Below are 23,503 nucleotides of genomic sequence, written 5' to 3' on the forward strand. Positions count from 1 at the left end.
AACTTGCGTATTAACGACTTTTATCGTGGGGCAAAGTTCACGACTTAGAGGAAAAGTAACGTGTATGCACTTGCTTGCATTTACCGATATTCTCCAGTTGTTGTATGCTAAAAAAATTAAGAATGTGTTGCTTCTATCTACAACACAAGATATTCAAAAGATGTCTCAGCAACAACAGGTGCCAAATAAGCAGTTTAAGGGTGGAAATACATAAAACGCTTTTCTGGCTGGCTTAAGTCATCGGCTGGCTTCTTCGGAAATGAACAAAGGAGCCTAGGGCCAAAATCGAACTAAGTCAACCTAAACCTCCTTTGTTCATCTACGATGAAGCCAGCCGATGACTTAAGCCAGCTAAATATGCGCTTTATGTATTTCCAGCCTAATGGTGGGAATACATACAACGCTTATCTGACTGGCTTAAGTCATCGGCTGGCTTCTTCGGAAATGAACAAACGAGCCTAGGGCCAAAATCGAACTAAGACAACCTAAAACTCCTTTGTTCATCTACGAAGAAGCCAGCCGATGACTTAAGCCGGCCAAATATGCGCTTTATGTATTTCTAGCCTAAGGCTTCATACGATATTTTAAAGGAAGCAAAGTGTGAAATGGCGGAGTTATGAGTAACGTACATTAAGCTTGGGGATTGCCTGGAGGTTGCTGTAGAGGGCGATAATGGCATCAAAGATAGGTTGCAAATATTGAACGTCAAGTTTCAAAGAGATTTAAAATTGAAGGATGGTGTGAATGACTATAGATGATGTGTCCTACAAATGAAGTGCAGATACTGAACTCCGAATTTGAAAGTGTGCGAAGGGAGCGCGAAGAAGCCGAAAGGAGAGAAATTGAAGATTATGTCAAGGCTTTGTTTCACGCAAAAATGAAAAGCGTATAAGAAAAAACATTTAAAGTCCTCTTATTTTTTATAAAACATTTTAAAAATTTTAACATATCAATGTTTCCAAGCGTTGATGTATCTACCTATATTCTTCTACCATGGTATTACCGATGGTAAAATTAAGAAGGTAGTCATTTAAAGTAAGCACATCCTTCTCTGCATTTTCTTGAATTTACCTTGTCAAATTTCACTGAATAATAAACAGGTTTCCATCTCTGATTTCTCTGATAATGAGTTGTTGTCAAACAAATAATTCATTGTAGAAGAATATAGGTAGACGCATCGACACAGCTGCTAGGGCAGTGAACTGTCAAACCAAATTTGGAATTGAAATTGTTGAATGAAAAATTATTTAAATTTGAAAAAAAAATTAAATTTAATTTAATTTAATCGATGGATCTACCTATATTCTTCTACCATGCTACTGACTGTTTGTTGTTGGTAAGATGCAGTGTTGCCACCTCGTGTGTAATTAAACATATCGTGTGTAATTTCTTGTTGCATGTGTAGCCCATGTGTAATTCATGTGCAATTTGTTGTTTTACTATTTTAACACTTTTTTACAAACTTTCCTCCCAAATGGTACTGATTTTTGCAAAGGCGAGAAATGATTTACTAAAAAATGTTAGGCACTTAAAGTGCTTGTTTTTTACCAGAGTCGTCATATCAATAGCCTAAAAAGTGCTCACACACGTCGCCGGGATGAATTCATGATATTGATAGCGTTCAGCAAATGTTGCAATGCTGTCAGTTTCTTTTTGAAAAATACTACTCTGTAATTAAATAATTATACATAATGTTGTTGTTGTATATTGTTGACATGTTATATTTATTTTACTTATTTGGTTAATTGCTTGGCTTAAGGTCATTAAAAGACTATGTTTTTATTTTTGAATTTTTCCTTTTTTATTCATCCAATATTTCGATTTCCTCCGGAAATCATCTTCAGGGATCTGTTTTACAAATGTTTTACAACACAATTTACAAACTGATTTTAACAATATATAACACAATAAATAACATACATTTTTAAAGTAAAAAGCTCGTCTATTGAGTTTAAATGTCACTATCAAACTAAGTTTTCTTTCGTCGGTGTTTATGAACTAGGCTTCTGTAAATGTGAGCACAATGGTCTGTATCGGTTTTATAATTAATTCGTTAAGTTTACCAAATGACAAACGAATTAATTATAAAACCGATACAGACCATTGTGCTCATATATTATTTTGTTTTCATCGTTTTGTTTGAACGGGAACCCTTAGAAAAAAATTGTTATCAGCTGGTAGCTTAACCTTATCTTTTTATTGAACCATGATTATGAGCCGAAATTAAACTAAGTCAATCTAAAGCTCTTTTGTTCTTTTACGGAAAAGCCAGTCGAGGACCTAAAAGTTCTTTGTTCATCTACGAAGAAGCTAGCCAGCGACTTAAGCCAGTCAGAAAAGAGTTTTTGTATTCTCACCTTTATTGATTGGCTATGACTTAGACTGGCTTTTTAGTAGAGGAACAAAGGAGATGTAGGTTGACTTAGATCGATTTTGGCTTTACGCTCCTTTGTTATTTTCTCAAGAAGTCAGTCGATTACTAAAGGTGGGAATACATAAAGCGCTTATTTGGCTGGCTTCTTCGTAAATGAACAAAGGAGCCAAGAGCCAAAATCGAACTAAGTCAATATACAACTCCTTTGTTCCTCTACGAAGAAGCCAGCCAAATATCCGCTTTATGTATTCCCACCCTTTAACCAGTCAAAAAAAAAACATTTCTGTAGAATTCTTTACTGACTCAAGTCATCGGCAATCTTCTTCGTAAAAGAACAAAATAGCGTAAACAAGTATAAATTATAGGCCGACACCAGTGTTGCCAACTCATGTCAAATTTCACATATTATATGTAAGTTGTGGTTGCATATGCGATCCATGTGCAATTAGCGGCATGTGTTAAATATTTTCGTAAAAGTTTTAAGAAAGAAAAAAAGAGGGCATACATAGGAAAAGAGGCCCACACCTTGAGCCCGCAAAGGTGCATTTTTGTTAAATAATAATCATTTTTGTTATAAATAATAAACGTGTTTTGTACAATTTAGTAATTTTTACTAAAAAACCGCGAAATTCTCCGTGTATAACATGTACTTTTTATGTGGCAACGCTGGTCAAAATTAAACCGAGTCAGCGCTCGTATCACACCGTCCATGGACAATTAAACACACCTCGCACACAAGTAATTCTTTATTTGAGTCTTTTTCTTTCTATGATAGGTTTACAAAGCGAATGGTTAACATAATATACTTAAAACTGTTGTTGTCTTGTTCTAACTTAACGGTGACGTATGTGATTACGCTACATTGCGTGAATGAGAAGGCGGAATGTTTAAAATAAAAAATTATAGGCCGAAACTAGTGTTGCCAACTCATGTCAAATTTCACATATTATGTGTAAATTTTAGTTGCATATGCGATCCATGTGCAATTAGCGGCATGTGTTAAATATTTTCGTAACAGTTTTAAGAAAGAAAAAAAGAGGGCATGCATAGGAATAGAGGCCCACACCTTGAGCCCGCAAAGATGCATTTTTGTTAAATAATTATCATTTTTGTTATAAATAATTAACATGTTTAGTGCAATTTAGTAATTTTTACTAAAAAACCGCGAAATTTTTCATCAAACGTGTAATATTTTCATTCACCGTGTATAACATGTACTTTTTATGTGGCAACGCTGGCCAAAACTAAACCGAGTCAGCGCTCGTAACACACCGTTCATGGACAATTATGTCACCTCGCACACAAGTAATACTTTATTTGAGTCTTCTTCTTTCTATGATAGTCTTACAAAGCGAATGGTTAACATGATATACTTAGAACTGTTGTTGTCTTGTTCTAACTTAACGGTGACGTATGTGATTACGTTACATTGCGTGAATGAAAAGGCGGAATGTTTAAAATAAAAACAGCTTGAAATTATGAGAGAGACTTGCTCACGATCTTAAATGTTACGAGCAGAGCGAGAATGTCTGTAAATAAATAAATAAGGTATAAAAACAAACATAAAAACTAAAGAACAATCAGGGATCTGTTAAATAATTTGACTAACAGAGATCATAGTAGTCTATGACGATTATTTACATAACTATTACTAAAATGTAATTTGTATAAGTTTTATCACAGATTTGAAATACGATTCTAAGTAAATCGAGCGATCAGGTACTGTTCAGAGCTTATTAATCTAACTATTGGTGATTATTATAATTTGTAAAAACTTTTTTCCAAAATATACAAATATATTTTTTAATTTTATATTTTTTAGTTCAACCTCTATGGTTTTCAGGTGCTGATTTGTTGTAAAGCTGAGGTAGTGTGTATTCGTTGGGGACATCCATGGTAGAAGAATATAGGTATACGCATCGACACAGCTGCTGGGACAAAGAACTGTCAAACCAATTTTGGAATTGAAAATGTTGAATGAAAAATTATTTAAATTTGTAAAAATTTTTAAAAATCTCGAATTATAATAACCTCCGAATGACGTCGTATAAAAAAAACATTTAAAAATCTACTCATATTTCAAAAAACATTTAAAATTTTGTTGACATATCAATGTTCCCAAGCGTTGATGCATCTACCAGTATTCTTCTGCCATGGGGACATCTGTGGCTGGTTCGTTTAACATACCAATAGGAGAGATGTAATATGATTCTGACCACAATATATGCTTTGCCATTTGGTAGATTTCATTCATTAGTAAGTTTTCATGACTTTCGAGTTATTCCAATTATAGTTTTGTGTATAAAACTCACCATCGATCAATAAACTCATCACAGAACTTTTCACTTCTTACCAGTGTTGCCAGCAAGGAAACTGCACATTACACACGGAGGGTGAAAATATTACACATTTGGAGAAAAATTACACATCTATAAACTTTTTATACCCTACAACACTATGTGAGATCTTCCTATCTCGCCGAGTTGAGTCGATCTAGCTATGTATGTCCGTCCGTCCGTCTGTCCGTCTGTCCATGTTAATTTGTAATCACTCTACAGGTCGCAATTATGGCCCGATCTTCACGAAATTTAGAATGGAGGTGGGGCTAGGGTCAGAATAGAACCCTATTTCTTTAGAAGATGATCGCATAATATTTAGACGCGGAACTTCGCATGTAGCTAGAGTTTAGGGCGGGGAAGAAGCCTACCAATTTGGGTGGTCATCGGATAATATTTAGCGAGTAAAATAGACCATATCTTTTGTGTTGAAAAAATTCAAAATTTTTCATTAAACCGCGAATATTTTAAATCCCGGCGAAATCACCAAGCCATGGCAAGGTTACTTCTGATCTTTACATTGATGTTAACATTCAACAAAACGGATATATAGCAAAATATGTGCGATATATATGTTAATCAAAGGAGATATGCTTGAAAAATCTCTTATATGTTGAGAACGGCTGAACTGATTTCGACAGTTCTCATTAATTCAGAATGGCCTCTTGGCAGGAAAGAAAAAACGTCTAAAAAAATCGCATAAAAATATCTCTCTAAAGATGAAAATATGGATTTTGTAAAATTTTCTCATATTTTTTCAATTTTGTCATATTTTTGGCATATTTTCATTTTGAATTAAACATTTGGTAATATTTCTACAGCTAACAAAACTAAGTAGTTAGGATATCAGGATATCATATACAGATCACATTTATGGCCCGATCCTTACGAAATTTTGCATGGAGATAAGATGTGGGCCAGAATAGAAGCCTACTCTTTTTGGAGATGATTGCCATATATTTAGGGGTTGAAATGGACCAAAAAACTGCAAAATTGTCTGCAGGTCGTAATTTTCGCCCGATCCTCACGCACATTTGAATGGGAGTTACCGGACATTACAAAAGCCAAGCAGTTTTGGTTGGCCATCCAAAAATATTCAATGTGTGAAATAGTTTGGCAACTTTTGTAGACAAAATACGAAAATGTCCATTCCAGTGACTTTTTGGAGAATTCACAAATACAGGAAAGACGCACTTCTGACTATTTCGTTAACGCTGATTTCGTTCAGTCAAAAACCAATAATAAATATTAATCTTTTGCCACTTCTGAGAGATTAAAGGTCTTTGGGAAATATTGGTTCCAGATCTAGGAAGACCATTTACGTGCAACATCTACCAATAAATTGGAAATAAGCAAATTAGTTAAAGTTGCTATTATTCCAAAATTAGAGAACGAAACCTGATGGTTTTCTTTTATTATTTGTCACAATATCTTGCGGAATACTTTGAAGTATCTGGCCTATATAAACTGTATCATTTATTATAGTGTTGTAGGGTATTCAACGGTCGGCCCCGCTCGACTGTAGCCATTGCTTACTTGTTTTGATTTAAGGTAATATTTTCAATAACAATTACTATAAGCCAAAAAATAAACGTAAATTCGTTTTATGTCAAATTATAACTAAAAAATATAATTATGTATAATTATTTTATTACAGAGTAGTAGTTTTCAAAACGAAACTGACAGCATTGCAACATTTGCTGAACGCTACCAATATCATGAATTCATCCCGGAGACGTGTGTGGGCACTTTTGTAGGCTATTGATACGACGACTCTGGTAAAAAAACAAGCACTTTAAGTGCCTAACATTTTTCAGTAAATCATTTCTCGCCTTTGCAAAAATCAGTACCCTTTGGGAGGAAAGTTTTTAAAAAAGTGTTAAAATAGTAAAACAACAAATTGCACATGATTTACACATGCAACAACGATATGTGTAATTACACATGATGTGGAAACACCGAATCTTACTAACAACAAATTTCTGTTGCAAACAGTCAGTAGCAAGGTAGATACTAGGTAGTCGCATCACCCCAGCTGACGGCGCCTTTAAATGTCAAAACAAGTTGTTGTAATGCTGAATTCGCCCTAAATGAATGCAACACAAAAACAAAGTTTGTTTATGACGCGTTCTTATATCTTTCCTTTATAGTCCTTTTTTGTTATCCCTTACTTTAGGAAAAGTGAAGGATGTGAACTTTATCGGCTTCTCATTATTACATCTTTCCTTAGAATATATGATTTTTTTACAGAGATATGGCAAGCTTTTTGTTAAAGTAACTGGTAGTCACTACATTTTTTCACAATGGCATCTTCATTTTAGTTTAAAAATGTAAAAAAGCGAATTTGTAATTAATTTCGTGAAATAAAATTTGTAATTCAGTTCTTCAATATAAAATAAACTATTTGCGTTACCCATTTTTTTATTAAAATAAATGTTGCTGTTATTGCCATATTATCAATATAAAATATGGCAATATCAATACAGTAAACTTTACGATAAAGATAAAGGGAAGATGGTCTGACTTTTTGCTTATCAGACAGTTCATACTTAAATGAAACTTGTAATAACGAAAAACCATTTATGTTTCCGACAACATCACTTTTTTATTTATCGGCAAGATGTAATAACCAGCCTATGTCTTCTTCACTAAAAGTATTTTTTTTTTTTGATATTTCAAAATGTAAGAGCAATTTTAGAGTGAATTGCCAGTATAAAATTAAAAAGAAAATGAAAAAGTGTTCCGGCGGGTGAATTCATGCCATGTGGTGCAATTTTATTCAAATCCTAGGTGTTGAGATTATGTTCAGCATTGGCCTTGAAATGTAATTTATCGTGAACATTTCCAGGTGGCCCAGATGAACTGGCGGCTGATTTGTATGGGTCCATGCTAGCCCTTTACGACCTGTCTCTGTTGTATAGCCATTTTACTTTGCTGCTCCAGCTTTTCACGAGAGTTATGACTCGGTCTTATCCAAACTTCCAGTAGCGCAAGTTATTCCGGCCTTCTGTGGTCTATGAAAACTCTTTGTATGGGTTGGGAATTTGTATCGTTTTACGTTTACTGGCGTTTACTGGTGGCGATATTGGTGCTATATATATATATTTGTGATATGTATATATATATATATATATATAGCACCAATATCGCCACCACATATATATATATATATATATATATATATATATATATATATATATATATATATATATATATATATATATATATATATATATATACATATCACAAATCTGGCAGACATAAGTGGCACAACTTTTAGTATAAATGATGAATCGATGAAATATAAATAAATACGTCTATCGAAAAATACTAAAAACCTAAATAATGTAGCATATATATAAAAAAGTATACAGTATATGTTTAAAACTCTCGAAATGTGTTAAATCAGGAGGTACTTTTATATGAGCGCTACTCCGAAACATTGATTCGAATATATAATCAAATACCTCGAAATAGGTAAAATCAGGTAGTACTTTTATATGAGCGCTACTCCGAAACATTGACATTAAAAAGAACATTGCGAAGAGGTCTTCTACCAGAAGCTACATGCCAAATAAAGGCAAAATCAATTGAAAAATGTGACCAAGACCCTGGCAATAGCTGAAATCACCGGATACCTTCATATCAAAGTTATACCAAACATGGTCCTATACTTATAATTATTTGAAAGAATTTGTTTCTCTTTCTAAAATCTCAAATTACCAACATTTGGGAAATTTGAAAGGGGCTATATCACAATGTAGACCAACCTGATACATATTTTGTACAAATGATTCCTCATGTAACCCTTAGAACTGTATCAAAACTAAAACTCCATCGTATATTTTGCGGAGTTTAGGGCAAAATATTTGCCTTTGTGTTTGGTTAAGCTATATAAAATGGACTCTATAATGTTAGATCCGGAAACCCCTCTTTTGGGATTTTTATTTACCAACCGAAAAATTTCCTAACCCCAAGATTATCTTCGGCGCAGTGCAATTACTGACGATAGCGCATAGTCCCGTATAATGTTGCCTATGTTTTAAGGTTACTTTTAAGGGTTCGGAAGAATTTTCCGAGTAAATGAATCCCTTTCTTAGAATATTTCCAATTCACTTCACTATTTTGTATAGTCCGCATATTTCAGTGCCTCTTCATATTCGGTATTTTACTGATTAAAGTCCCAATGAATTTTGCATTTTGAGTTTTCGTTGGAGGGATTATTTCCATATCTAATCAAAATTGAAAATTTGGGTATGGCAACCATATGACAGCATGTATAGAAAATATGCAAACTCTCGATTTTTTCGGGTTTTTTTAATAAGAATTTTCGATTCCAAAGGCATTCTGAAACAATTCTACACAAAATTCTATATCATGATTGAACAGTCAATGTTTTCAGTTCCGCGATTTTTCTCAAAATTTACTTTTAACGTTTCCGCTGTAATTACAAAAAAACCAAAAGAAAATTTGAGTCAAATTGGCCCAGCCGTTCTCAATTGATGTGTTACTATACTTTTTCAAATTTTTTACATATAAATTTAAAGAGGGTGGTGTGGCCAGTTCCTCTGACCCCAAGCAGATACCTAGGGTTGGAGGGAGAGAGTCAAGATTACGTCGGCAAATATTAGGATTTTAGATAAATCGAAAAAGTGGGCGCAAAATTTGGCTTGGTCACTTTTTCTTTGCATAAAAACCTAAATCGGGGTAGGACGAACATTCAAAAAAAAATATCCAAATGGTTGCAGCCGGTCTCAACTGATTCAATTACCAACGAACAACAATTAGTTTATATATAGATTAAAAAGTAGGCGTGGTCAGTTCCTCAGCCCCCATATAAATATTTAAGATTGGACGTAAAGTCAACAGTATGTCGTGTAATAATTTTAAAACCAATATCTTCATTATTTGGCCGCAAAATATATATGAAAGCTATATCCCGAATTGAGTATAATTTGACAATTTTTTTGGTACCAAATTTAGTTGCTCTAGCTATGGGATATGGGAGCTATATTCAAATTTGAACCGATTTCAATATAATTTGAAAAATTTATTGTTGTACCAAATTCCGCCCACATTCTAAATTTCATTGAAATCGGACTTTCGTATCGTGTTTGGTGCATCAAATAAACGAAATCGGTCGAAAGTATATATGAGAGCTATACCCAAATCTGAACCGATTTCAAAGTAATTTGGTAAATTAATTATTGTGCAAATTTCATTGGAAACGGAAATACGCATCGTGTTTGGTACATCAAATACATGAAATCGGACAAAAAAAATATATTTATATATATGTATATATATATATATATATATATATATACATATATATATATATATATATATATATATATATATATATATATATATATATATATATATATATATATATATATATATATATATATATATATATATATATATATATAAATTTAAAGTTTATGAAAATTATATTTGACATCGTCCTCTTATCCCAAGAGAATCACATTTTTAGTTTCGGGTTTCTCAGCATCATACAATACATAAAAGTCGTTTTTTGACCGGCTTAAGTCATCGAGCCAAAATCGAACTAAGTCAACCTAAAATGCCTTTGTTCCTTTACCAAGAACCCAGCCGATGACTTAAGCCAGTAAAAACGCTTTTTATGTATTCTCACCTTTAGTTTCGAGAAAAGTGCATTCAAAGTCGGCCCCGCCCGACCTTTTCACTTTTTTTTACTGGTTTTTGTGTGTTTCATTACCGGTATTAATTTTAAATAGGTGCTGAATTGTAAATCTACTACTTTCGGTTATCGTACTAAAACCTTTTAGATTCTTGCAGTTCTGGAACAGACCAAATATTATTTCCAAAAAATAATAAAAACAACGAATGTTGTTAAAAGTTAAAAAATAGAGGACATGAGTATTATGACTCAATTAAATTTTTATTATCAGTTTAAATGTTCACAAATTATATTAGATAAAAACTTAGAAATTTGGCACATATATTTTAAGTGGGAAGAGATATACGCTATATTTTCTTAATTGCATTTGATATTAATCGTTTTGCTACTGCTGGCGTTCTGTTGATTATATATGCTTCCCTTAGCTAAAGTAGCTTTCGGACCTTTGCACAAATCTGGATTTGGCCCATACGGCTTATAAAGCGGCTCACTTCGTAATGATATATCTGGTCCAGTGGCTAAATTACCTTGTCCTTTGTAAAATTCTGGATTTGCACCATTCCATGTTACATAGTCGGCTCTGAAAAAAAAAGAATTTTAAAACCGATACTACTATCGTTTTTTATTTTAAAAATTTATAGAGAACAATTGCGAATTAATTTCAGTCTTATGATATTTCCAATTGTTTCATGAACACCTATTCAAAATACAGTTTTGAGGATATTATCTCTTGTTGACGATTTTTTCGAGGAAATACAGCAAAAATGCTAAAATTGTTAGTTTTTCATTACAAAGTAGTTAATTGTATATTAATTATGTGGATTCTTCCACGTAGTTTTTATCGGCTTCGAACCTAAATACTCAATTATAGAGTTGAAACAATGATAATTACATGCGGGCGGGCTATTCTTAATCCTGGATGTCATTCAGTTTAAAAATGTGACTTGGACATTGATATACCTGCACTTAATTGTGTATAAAAACGAAAGTTGTTCATGCATTTCTATGGTCTGTAGACTTTTTTTCTCATTAATTTTACAATTTTTATGTTTTGAACTTTTTGTTTAAATGTTGACATTGTAGACATATACATTGTAGATATATTTTGTATTATTTTTGGAGTTAAATTTATATTATTTAACAAAATTATATTTATGCGACTAGCAAAAAATTTATATGACATTCATTTTTTAATTCCCAAGCGTTTTTACCTTCCATCCATAACCTTGTTTATATTGATACAATGGCATGTTTACATTACACTTTTTTCAGGTTAATCTCCTTAATGAGGATACACTTCAATTAGGTCTAATGAAATTGACATCTTATAGCAACTGGTTTTCCTAAATACTAACCTCGTAAATGCACTAAATCGTGTCGAATAAAAAACAATAAAAAAAACTAATCCGGCACGAACACGTCGTTTTTCGAGAAGACACGAACACACACTAATCGTGAGCAACATCCGACAGATGTGGGTGTTTTCTCATCTGTAGCAAGATACAAAACTACAAGCATCCAGCCTTCGGGCAAATGTAGGAAGGATGTGAAGCCATCAGAAACAGGTAGCAACTGTAGCTCAGATTTTGAATCAACTGCAAAAAAAAAATAGCGTTGTTTAAATCCCCGCTAAGGAGTTGGTCGATAAAATGGTAGACGAGGTGAGCAAAAGTATTGCAAAGTTCATCACAAACAATAAGAGGTTATCCCGGGGACAGAGGTTTAAGTTCAGGAAGACATAACAAAGGTTGCTCAACTTCAAAGAAACTACAAAAATGTAACTTTGTGCTAGAGTCTTATAGTGTCAAATAGACTTTTAAATATGCAACATTTGGCTTTTTTATTTTTATTTTTTTAACAAAATTATTATATTGGGAAAAAGCCGCGAAACAAGAATGGAATTTCGGGGTTATTCCACAAGATGGAATCATGGCACAATTACAGAAGGTAGAACAAAGCTACACCTCTAATACAATTTTTTTCTTGTGCCCTTATTCTGTCAAAACACACACATGTGTGTATATCTGTGTATTGTTTTGAATAAAAAAAACAATAATTTGAAATTATTTCAAATTTGGTTGCAAAATAAATGCATACTTTCGGTGTTAATAGGCAACACATTGTACAATATTGGGATAAAACTGTATTTTCCTACTATTTTACATTCTATTTTGTAGAATAACCCCAAAATAAACAAAACCAACAGCACAGAGTAGCATTTTTCTTCTTTCTTTGAAGTTGAGCAATCTTTCTTATTGAGCCATGGATGGAATCCTGTTAGAAGAATATAGGTAGTTGCTTCAAAGCTTGAGAATATTGATGTCAAATTTTTTTTTAATGTTTTATCAAAAATAAGTCGATTTTTAAATGCCTTTTTATAGGAGGTTGTTATAATATGCATTTTTCAACAATTTTTACAAATTTCAATAATTATTAATTCAACATTTTCAATTCCAAAATCAGTTTGACAGTTCATTGTCCCAGCAGCTGTGTCGATGCGACTACCAGTATTCTTCTACCAAGGAATTGAAAATAGTAGGACAATACAGTTTTATCACATAATTGTAAAATTTTTTATTCATTTGCGTCGAAAATTTGCATTTATTTTGCAACCAGTTTTGAAATAATTTCAAATATTGTATTTTTTATTCAAAACAATACACACACATACACAAAATGTATACATATATGTTCTGACAGAATAAGGGCACCAAAAGAAAAAAATTGTAAGGAGCTAAAAACAAGGAATAACAAAAGACGCCGCAACAATAAGATGACGATCGTGGCTGTAGACTCGGACGCAAAATCTGTAGTTCCGTTAAATGAGGCTCAGCGAAAGCAGAAAAGACATGCGGAACATGTAAATGATTTGTTTGCAGTCAAATGTTGAAGTCTTCGGGAAGCGGGTTGAAAGTAAATCACACTCATGGAAAGGAGGATTTTTCTCGCCTTAGTAAGGAACCCGTTTTCATCGGACTCGAAGTCTTTGACCTGTAGAACAAGACTTGGGACGTTATGGGGTGGGAGGAGCGCGTGGATCGTACTCTCTTTGTGGTGGGCCTAGACGACCTCTAAATATCCTGTCAGGCCAAGGCGAATGACATGGCGTAATAATTCTCGAAGGTAGGAGAGGATCGGCCAACATAGCCTAAAAATGTTGAGAGAGGGAGTATCAAAGCAATAATGCGAATGCGAAGCAAAAGAGATCAGCGACTCCCTATAAGCCCGCTCACTGGGGGACCAATGATCAGGGTCATCCAGATCAATCAATCTAATTAAAGGTGTGATACATATTGCATTATTTCAAGAACCTTGGACTGTACACAATAAGGTCTAAACAATATAAACTAAAATATATATATATATAAGAGGGAACGGGGCTAGTCTTCTTTTTGTAAGACATGGAGACTGGAATCTCTCTTCGCCCACCGAACCACAATACGGCTCTCGAGGGGGAAATCCAAACAATCACAAAGGCTCTGAACTGGTTTAGTAGTAACACCAGACCAACTACCATAAATACTCTAACGGATAGTAAATTTGCCATCAGGGCAATAAAACCAATACAGTTATGTCGAGAACTGCTTTACGATGATCAACAACTATTTTCAACAAGGATCAGAGTAAGGAACGGGCATTCTGAATGGCGAAAATATGTCACAAGTTTAAGTAACACAAATTGTGACCGAAACAGAAACCGTTATATGGGTGTTTCACCAAAAAGTGGATTTAGAACCAAAAATGCCAGACTACAGTGGACCAAAATAAACTGAAAAATTACAGCTTAATTGGTTGAAAACATTAAAAATAAACATGACTCAAAAAGAAAGGTTGCACACTTTAAGGAAACTAGGAAAATGCAATTTTCGTTCGTTTCTCGGCTATCTCGGCAATTCGTTTATCGGCTATTCTTAAACGCAAACTGATGTAGCCATTGTCTGTACCAAACAAACTATATAAATATAATGCTCGTGTAATGTTCTATCTTTTATTGCGTGTATTTTATCGTGATTTCGACAGACAGACATGGCTATATGGATCACGAATAAGTGCCCATAAGTGGGCATAAAAAATGTAAAAATAATGAGTTTTGCGGTTGGGTATACTGACATACTAACATCTTTATTCTGTAAAAGAGTAGGGTAAGTGTACCAGTAGTCGGCACTTTTAGGATTTTCGCGTTTTTAATCGCTCACCATTCTGAGTGGAACATTTCAATTATTACAAAGTTAATTTATTCAAATTCGAAATTTTGTATAGTTTTTGCAATAATAAATAAAGTTTTAATAACTTTTTATTAAATTTCATAAATTTGTAGTTTTATTAAAACAATGCTTTTTTGCCAGTAGTCGCACCACTTGCCAATTGTCGGTATGGCATTTTCCAACAATCGGCATACCAATTTTTTTGTAAGAATAATTAATAATAATAAAAAATTAATTCATTAACAACATAACATTTTTGTTTAGTTAAACTGATTCGACGTCTTTATTGTACTTTTCTTAAGAATATGAATTGTTGAGGACCTTCACAGACAAAAATTTAATTTTTATTAGAATAATTCATCTTTTCTTAGCAAAATTGTGCACAAAGATAGCTGACAATATATTTGAAGTAAATACATACATTTAGTTATAATAGTTTCATTTATTTGGGCTTGAAAATAAAAAGTGCCGACTACTGGGACATGCCGAACTTAGGTACACTTACCCTATACTTTTTATCAATTAAAAAAGTAAAGAGAAGTGGGAAAGGGCATTTGATTACTAATTTATGTATATACATTTTTGGTATCATTAATATTATACCTATATATTTCATCTTTATAATAGATCTAATGTTTGTAGAAAGAAATGGTTAATTTTTGGCCGCCCTCCTTGGAAATGGTTTCGATATGCATTCTGCGTACTTTCCTGCAATGCAGAGAAGCTTTGAAAAGTACTGAGAAGTAGCTTTACAACTAAAAAGACTTAAGCACAGGTGTTAAAAAAGTATGTAACAACCATTTATAAATTGTGCGTTAGAGTCCCCATAAAGGCTTTTTTATCATAGAAAAATTTAGTGACAATTAAACAGTAACAGTGTGTGTGTATGCCAATCTTTTAAAATCACTATAGATCGGTGAACCTGGGTGATACGGTTTTAAGAGACTATACAAATATATATACCTACACTTTAATACACATTTTTAGCCAAATCGTTTTGAAAATGTTGTCAAGTTCCTCGAAATAGGTTAAATTAGGAGGTACCTTTATATAGGCGCTACTCCAAAACATTGACCTACATTGCGAAGAGGTTTTCTGTCCCCTTAGAAGCCAAGATGCTAAATATGAATCAATTGAAAAATATGGCCAAGGCCCCGGAAAGCAAAAGTCAGGGGATAACTTCATAGATTTTGAAGCCCTTTGAGTACGGTTAAAGTTATATAGTGGACCCTAAAAAATTTTAGCCTTGTAAACCAAAACCCTTTTTGGAATTTTGATCTACTAACCGAATACTATCCACTTAGACTTTTCCAGCCCCCGGGTTGGCTGTTGCGCAATGTCGTTACTCGCTATTGCATAAAACTGTACCTGTGATTTAAGTATATAAAAGATTTTGGAAGAATTTTCGGTATATTCGGTAGTTCACTGATTGTAGTCCCAATGAATATTGCATTTCGAGTTCTCATTAGATGGATTATAGCCATATGAAAGAAGTAGGTTCACGTTTTGATATGAACCCCATGCAGTTGTGTTGGCAGCAAATGTTAAAAGGTCTTTACGAAGTTTGCTAATAGAATGGGCTATCATTTTGAAATTCGATTCAATTAAATAAATATTCTCGATTTTCCCCGATTTTAGAATTTTTGCGAGAAAATGACTCTTTTTCTCTGAAATGATATTACTCGTATAGTTCCACTTACCCAATAAATACACAAAATCGATTTATACTACCCACAAGACTACACATTTGTAATATGATGTGTAGTCTTGTGGTTCAAAAAGAAAACAAAATAAGTAAGCAAAATGCGTTTTTGGCCCATTTTAACCCCTAAAAATTTTTTGATCATCTCCAAAAATAATAGACTTCTATTCTGACTTTAACCTCACCTCCATTTTGAATTTCGTGAGGATCATAATTGCGACCTGTAGTTCGACTACAAATCAACAGGGACAGACGGACGGACGGACATACATAACTGGATCGACTCAGCTCGGCGAGATAGGAAGATCCATATATAGGTTTCTATGTGGGGATGAAAATTTCGAGGTGTTACATAATTGTTGGCCCAAAAAGCATGCAATGGATTTTATCATTTTCTGCCAAGAGACAATTCCGAATTTTTCTGAATCGTTAAAATCTTGTGTTATAAGCGTAGTAACTAACACAACATTCTTTTTTATATAGATTTTGATCCATTTTATTACACAAGCGAACATTTCTAACCTTTTGATGGAAGGTACGAGAACCAATATTTTTCAGGTTTCGTCATGATGTCTAATATAAATATGACCCCAGAACAAATTTAGACTTGATCTGGTACTCGATTCGTTTTACATGAGATATATGTGTGATGTACTCGACATTTTTCAACTTTTTTGAGTAGTCAAAGGGCTAAAATGGTAAAGACTAGACAAAATGCATAATGGAACAAGTTAAAAAGCAGTAAGTTCGGCCGGGCCGAACTTTGAACACCCTCAACCATTTGGAAAGGATTTGAAAATTTTCAAAAAATAGAATCCTTAAAAAATTCTGTTAAAATTTTAAAAATATCGAATGTAGCCATTATATTGAGGTCTATACGACGTGGGCCTACATAGGCATTGTTTGTCATAAGCCATTACCATATTCAAATTCGAAACTTGAAATAAACGGTGAATAATGTAGCTGAAATCATCAAAATATCGTATATAGGGAGGTACCGTTATATCGGAGCTGTGTGAAGACCTGGACCAGCATAGACAATTTTCTGTCATAGGCTGTAGCATCCATTACGAAATTCAAATACGACATCTCAAACAATTTTGGTGGGTATTTTACCTAAATTGTCAAAATACCGAATATAGGGAGGTACTGATATATGGGGCCTATACGAAGACCTGGACCTGCATAGGCTGTAGTATCCATTTCGAACTTCAAATACCAAATTTGGAACAATTCCGGTAAATAATGTCGCTAAAATCATCAAAATACCGAGTATCGGGAGGTACCGTTATATGAGGGCTACATGAAAACGTGGATATACATAGCCCATTTACGAACTTAACCTGCCTACTGAAAAAATAAACATGTGTGAAAAATGTTAGCCTTCTATTACAATTCATTCGAAAGATAGCGTGATTACAACAGGCAGACAGACGGACAGACAGACAAACAGACGGACATCGGTAAAAAGCATTTTACGCTGATCTGGAATATATACTTTGTTGGGTCTGACATGAGTATTTCGAGGAGTTACAAAGGGAATGACAAAGTTAATAAATCATTTTCCAATCCGAAACGATTTCAATATAATTTGACAAAATTACTTTTACACCAAATTCCGTCACATCTTCCATATTTCATTGAAATTGGAGGTACATACCGTGTTTGGTGCATCAAATATGTTTAAATATATATGGAAGCTATATCCAAATATTAACAGATTTCTAATTAATTTGACAAATATATTATTGTAACCAAATTCCGCCATACATTCTGAATTTCATTGGTATCGAACATACATAACGTGTTTTGTACATAAAATACATGAGATAGACCGAAAAATATATATCGGAGATATAACCAAACCTCAACCGATTTCAATATAATTTGGCAAATTATTTTTGTACCAAATTTAGTCACTCATGGTGCATCAAATATGTGAATTGGCCGAAAATATATATGGGAGCTATATCCAAATCTGAACAGATTTGAATATAATTCGACAGATTTATTTTTGTACCAAACTTAGTCACTTTTGTGTATCAAATAAACGAAATCGGTCGAAAATATATGTGAGATCTATATCCAAATCCGCACCGATTTCAATATAATTAGGCAAATTTATATTTTAACAAATTTCGTCACTCTTTCCAAATTACATTGGAATCGAACATACATATCGTGTTTGATGCATGATATAGACGAAATCGGTCGAAAATATCGAGCATACATATCGTGTTTGGGCCGATAAAAAAGCATACATCAGCAGTTTATAATAGCCCCATGTAAGATGGTTCTCTACCCCCAAAGTAGCCAACTTTTAAGCCAATTCGATTCGAAAATCATCACAATGCAGACCGACTTGATACAAGTTTTCTACAAATGATTCTTCATGTAACCCCTAACACTGTATCAAATTTAAAACTCTATCGTAACTTTTGCTGAGTATAAAGCAAAATATTTGAGGCCCTTTTTGTATGGTTAAAGTATATAAAATGGACCCTAAAAAAGTTTGACCCGTTTAAAGTTTCATTGATTTATAAAAATTAGGGAAACCATAAAGTATATGAAAGAGTAGAAATCATTGTCGATTAAATTATGTCAGTGAGCCTCTCCGTTCACCATTTGCAATTACGATAGAGGTCACCAAATTTAATATGCGTCTTTCAAACTTTGCAAGCCTTTTATATTATTCATAGGATGATTGATGTTACAAAAGGTATATAATTGTTCTCATTTAGATATATTTATATAATAATATCTCCTGATATTCGTCCAAATGTGCTCTAATTTGGCCGATTTGAGGTACTTTGAAGGGCTTGAAAGCATTTTCGAGGTTATAAAACATTTGTCAATATATTACAACAAAAGTCCATTTTATGATTTATTTTCTATTGCCCAGTATCTCTTTATATTTGTTATATCATCGTATTTAATTATAGTTTCAAATCTCAGTTATCGGTATTATTAAAGTCTTAGCAATAATTTCCAAATCAAAAGTAATTTTGAATTCGTAACTTTTAGAACACCATGTTGTTAGGTATTTATTTTTTACCAGTGTAAAACCCTATGTCAATTAATCTATACCCGTCTGTGTATGCGGCCGTTCGTTGAAATCGCAATGAAGGCAAAATATTTAGGTTAATATTTGAACTTTTATACAATATTCCTAAGAAGTTTCCCCATTTTGCATAGCCGCTATTTAAAAGTGCGTTAAGATTTTGAGTGGCTTGATGCTTTGGGAAGTATTTTCTAATCAAAATTGAATATTTTGGCATGGCGACCATATAATATATAACAAGTAAAAAAACATTAAGTTCGGCCGGGCCAAACTTTTAATACCTTCCACCTTAGAGTAAAGGAAACATTCGAAGAAATGTGGCAAAAACCATTAAAATGCCGAATATCGGGAGGTATCGTTATATGGGGACTATACCATTTTCAATACCTACCATCCTAGACACAATACAAATTGCTCTGCTAAATTTTGGCGCCCTACGTCAAATAATGTGGGCTGTATCGTGATTTCAACAGACAGACAGACGGACATCGTTAAAAAAATAATTACTCTTTTAAACTCATTACCGTAAGATGAGAATTTATTTTTTATACCCTCCACCATACTATGGAGGGTATATTAATTTTATCATTCCGTTTGTAACTCTTCGAAATACTCATGTCAGACCCAACAAAGTATATATATTTTTGGTCAGCGTAATATTCTAAGACAATTTAGCAATGTCCGTCTGTCTGTCTGTTGTAATCACGCTATCTTTCGAACAAATTGAGATAGAAGGCTAAAATTTTCCACACGTGTATATTTTGCCTGTAGGCAGGTTAAGTTCGTAAATGGGCCATGTTGGTCCAGGTTATCATATAGCCCCCATATAACGGTACCTCCCGATATTCGGTATTTTGATGATTTTAGCGACATTATTCGTCGGAATTGTTTCAAATTTTTCATTTGAAGTTCGTAATGGATACTACAGCCTAAGACAGAATATTATCTGTGCAGATCCACGTCTTCGTATAGCCCCCATATAACGGTACCACCCGATATTCGGTATTTTGATGATTTTAGCGACATTATTTAACGGAATCGTCCCAAGTTTGGTATTTGAAGTTCGTAATGGATACTACATCCTAAGTCAAACAAGTAAAAAAGCAGTAAGCTCGGCCGGGCCGAACTTTGAATACCCTCCACCATTTGGAACGAATTAGAAAATTTTCAAAAAAATAAAATCCATTAATTTTTTTAAATCTTTACAATATCTAATATAAGAAGATGCCGATATATGGGGGTGTATATGATATTGTGGACCTATTAACACAAATCTATGTCTGGATGTAAAGTACTCACAAGGAACTCCTTGTGTGGATTTTCAGATAATTCCATTGGAAAAAGTGGCTAAAATCATCAAACTACTGAATATCGGGGGTACCGTTATATGGGGGATATACGATATTGCGGACCTACCTCCTTTCTGGGGGTAAAGTGCTCACAAAGAACTCATTGTGTGGATTTTCAGACAATACGATTTGAAAATGTGGCTAAAATCATCAAAATACCGAATATCGGGGGTACCGTTATATGGGGACTATACGATATTTTGGACCTATATAGATAATTCTCTGCCGAGGTATAAAGTACCCACAAGGAACTACTTGTGTGTATTTTCAGCCAATTCCGTTGAAAAATGTGGGTAAAATCATCAAAATACCGAATATCGGGGGTACCGTTATATGGGGGAAATACGATATCGTGTACCTATATAGATAATTCTCTGCCGAAGTATAAAGTACCCACAAGGAACTCCTTGTGTGGATTTTCAGACAATTCCGTTAAAAATGTGGGTAAAATCATCAAAATACCGAATATCGGGGGTACCGTTATATGGGGATATACGATATCGTGTACCTATAAAGATAATTCTCTGCTGAGATATAAAACACCCACAAGGAACTCCTTGTGTGGATTTTCAGACAATTCCGTTGAAAAATGTGGGTTAAATCATCAAAATACCGAATATTGGGGGTACCGTTATATGGGGGATATACGATATCGTGGACCTATACAGAGGGTGGAATACTCACAAGGAACTCCTTGTGTGGATTTTCAGACAATTCCGTTGAAAAATGTGGGTAAAATCATCAAAATACCGAATATCGGAGGGTACCGTTATATGGGGACTATACGATATCGTGGACCGATATAGATAATTCCTCCTTTCTGGGGGTAAAGTGCTCACAAAGAACTCCTTGTGTGGATTTTCAGACAATACGATTTGAAAATGTGGCTAAAATCATCAAAATACCGAATATCGGGGGTACCGTTATATGGGGGCTATACGATATTTTGGACCTATATAGATAATTCTCTGCCGAGGTATAAAGTACCCACAAGGAACTACTTGTGTGGATTTTCAGCCAATTCCGTTGAAAAATGTGGGTAAAATCATCAAAATACCGAATATCGGGGGTACCGTTATATGGGGGAAATACGATATCGTGTACCTATATAGATAATTCTCTGCCGAAGTATAAAGTACCCACAAGGAACTCCTTGTGTGGATTTTCAGACAATTCCGTTGAAAAATGTGGGTAAAATCATCAAAATACCGAATATCGGGGGTACCGTTATATGGGGATATACGATATCGTGTACCTATAAAGATAATTCTCTGCTGAGATATAAAACACCCACAAGGAACTCCTTGTGTGGATTTTCAGACAATTCCGTTGAAAAATGTGGGTTAAATCATCAAAATACCGAATATTGGGGGTTCCGTTATATGGGGGATATACGATATCGTGGACCTATACAGAGGGTGGAATACTCACAAGGAACTCCTTGTGTGGATTTTCAGACAATTCCGTTGAAAAATGTGGGTAAAATCATCAAAATACCGAATATCGGAGGGTACCGTTATATGGGGACTATACGATATCGTGGACCGATATAGATAATTCTCTGCCGAGGTATAAAGTACCCACAAGGAACTCCTTGTGTGGATTTTAAGACAATTCCATTGAAAAGTGTGGCTAACATCATCAAAATACCGAATATCGGGAGGTACAGTTATATGGGGGATATACGATATCGTAAACCTATATAGACAATTCTTTTTGAGGGGGTAAAATGCCCACAAGGGATTCCTTTTGTGGATTTTCAGACAATTCCGATGAAAAATGTGGGTAAAATCATCAAAATACCGAATATCGGGGGTACCGTTATATGGGGGCTATACGATATCGTGGACCGATATAGCCCATCTTCGAACTTGACCTGCCTGCAGACAAAAGAGAGATCTGTGCAAAATTTTAGCTTTCTATCTTAATTCGTTTAGACTGTAGCGTGATTACAACAGACGGACTGACAGGAGTTACTCGATGAGTTACAAACGGAATGACGAACTTAATATACCTTCCATACTTTTTTTGGTGGAGGGTATAAAAATGAGCCACGTAGGTCCACGTCTTCATATAGCCCCAATATAACGGAACCCCCCGATATTCGGTATTTTGATGATTTTAGCGACATTATTTAACGGAATGGTTCCAAATTTGGCATTTAAAGTTCGTAATAGATACTTCAGCATAAAACAGAAAATGGGCCATGTAGGTCCACGTCTTCGTATAGCCCCCATATACCGTACCCCCCAATATTCGGTATTTTGATGATTTTAGCGACATTATTTATCGGGATTGTTTCAAATTTCGCATGTGAAGTTCGTAATGGATACTTCAGCCCATGCCAGAAAATTATCTGTGCAGGTCCACGTCTTCGTATAGCCTCCATATAACGGCACCCCCTATATTCGGTATTTTGATGATATTAGCTACAATATAAATAGATTTTTTTTTAAGTTTCGCATTTAAATATTGTAATAACTTATGACAAAAGTTGTCTATGCAGGTCCACGTCGTCGTATAGGCATTCGGTATTTTTATGATTTTAAGATTTTGCCAAATTTGTACCGAATGGTGGAGGGTATTAAAAGTTTGGCCCGGCCGAACTTACAGCTTTATTACTTGTTTCTCATTTAAATTGTGCGTGGGATCTTCCCATAAAGTCTATACTTTTCATCATAGTATAATTCAATGACGATTAAACAATTTTTCGTAATTTTTTCATATTTCCGCCACAATTTCCGACTGAATGAGTCCCAGTTTGACATTTCGGAGTTTATTTCGTATAGACGTATATCCCAAATCAACGTT

At 34.0% G+C, this 23,503-nt stretch overlaps 1 protein-coding gene and 1 long non-coding RNA gene across 5 annotated transcripts in view; one reads left to right on the forward strand and one right to left on the reverse strand.

Annotated features, from left to right (window-relative positions):
* The window catches only part of LOC131804978 (uncharacterized), a 128,786-nt gene that overhangs the window by 43,213 nt on the left and 62,070 nt on the right, over positions 1 to 23,503 (forward strand). The window lies entirely within an intron of this gene.
* The window catches only part of LOC101890001 (uncharacterized), a 40,194-nt gene continuing 27,293 nt past the window's right edge, over positions 10,603 to 23,503 (reverse strand). For all 4 annotated transcript variants that reach the window (XM_020038627.2, XM_020038626.2, XM_059128214.1 and 1 more), the window contains one exon: positions 10,603 to 10,955. In XM_020038627.2, the coding sequence (XP_019894186.2) occupies positions 10,733 to 10,955 (223 nt within the window). In that variant the 3' untranslated portion in view covers positions 10,603 to 10,732. The remainder of the gene's footprint in view (positions 10,956 to 23,503) is intronic.

Source organism: Musca domestica, unplaced genomic scaffold, assembly GCF_030504385.1.
Source record: "Musca domestica strain aabys unplaced genomic scaffold, Musca_domestica.polishedcontigs.V.1.1 5, whole genome shotgun sequence".
NCBI classification, from domain to species: domain Eukaryota; kingdom Metazoa; phylum Arthropoda; class Insecta; order Diptera; family Muscidae; genus Musca; species Musca domestica.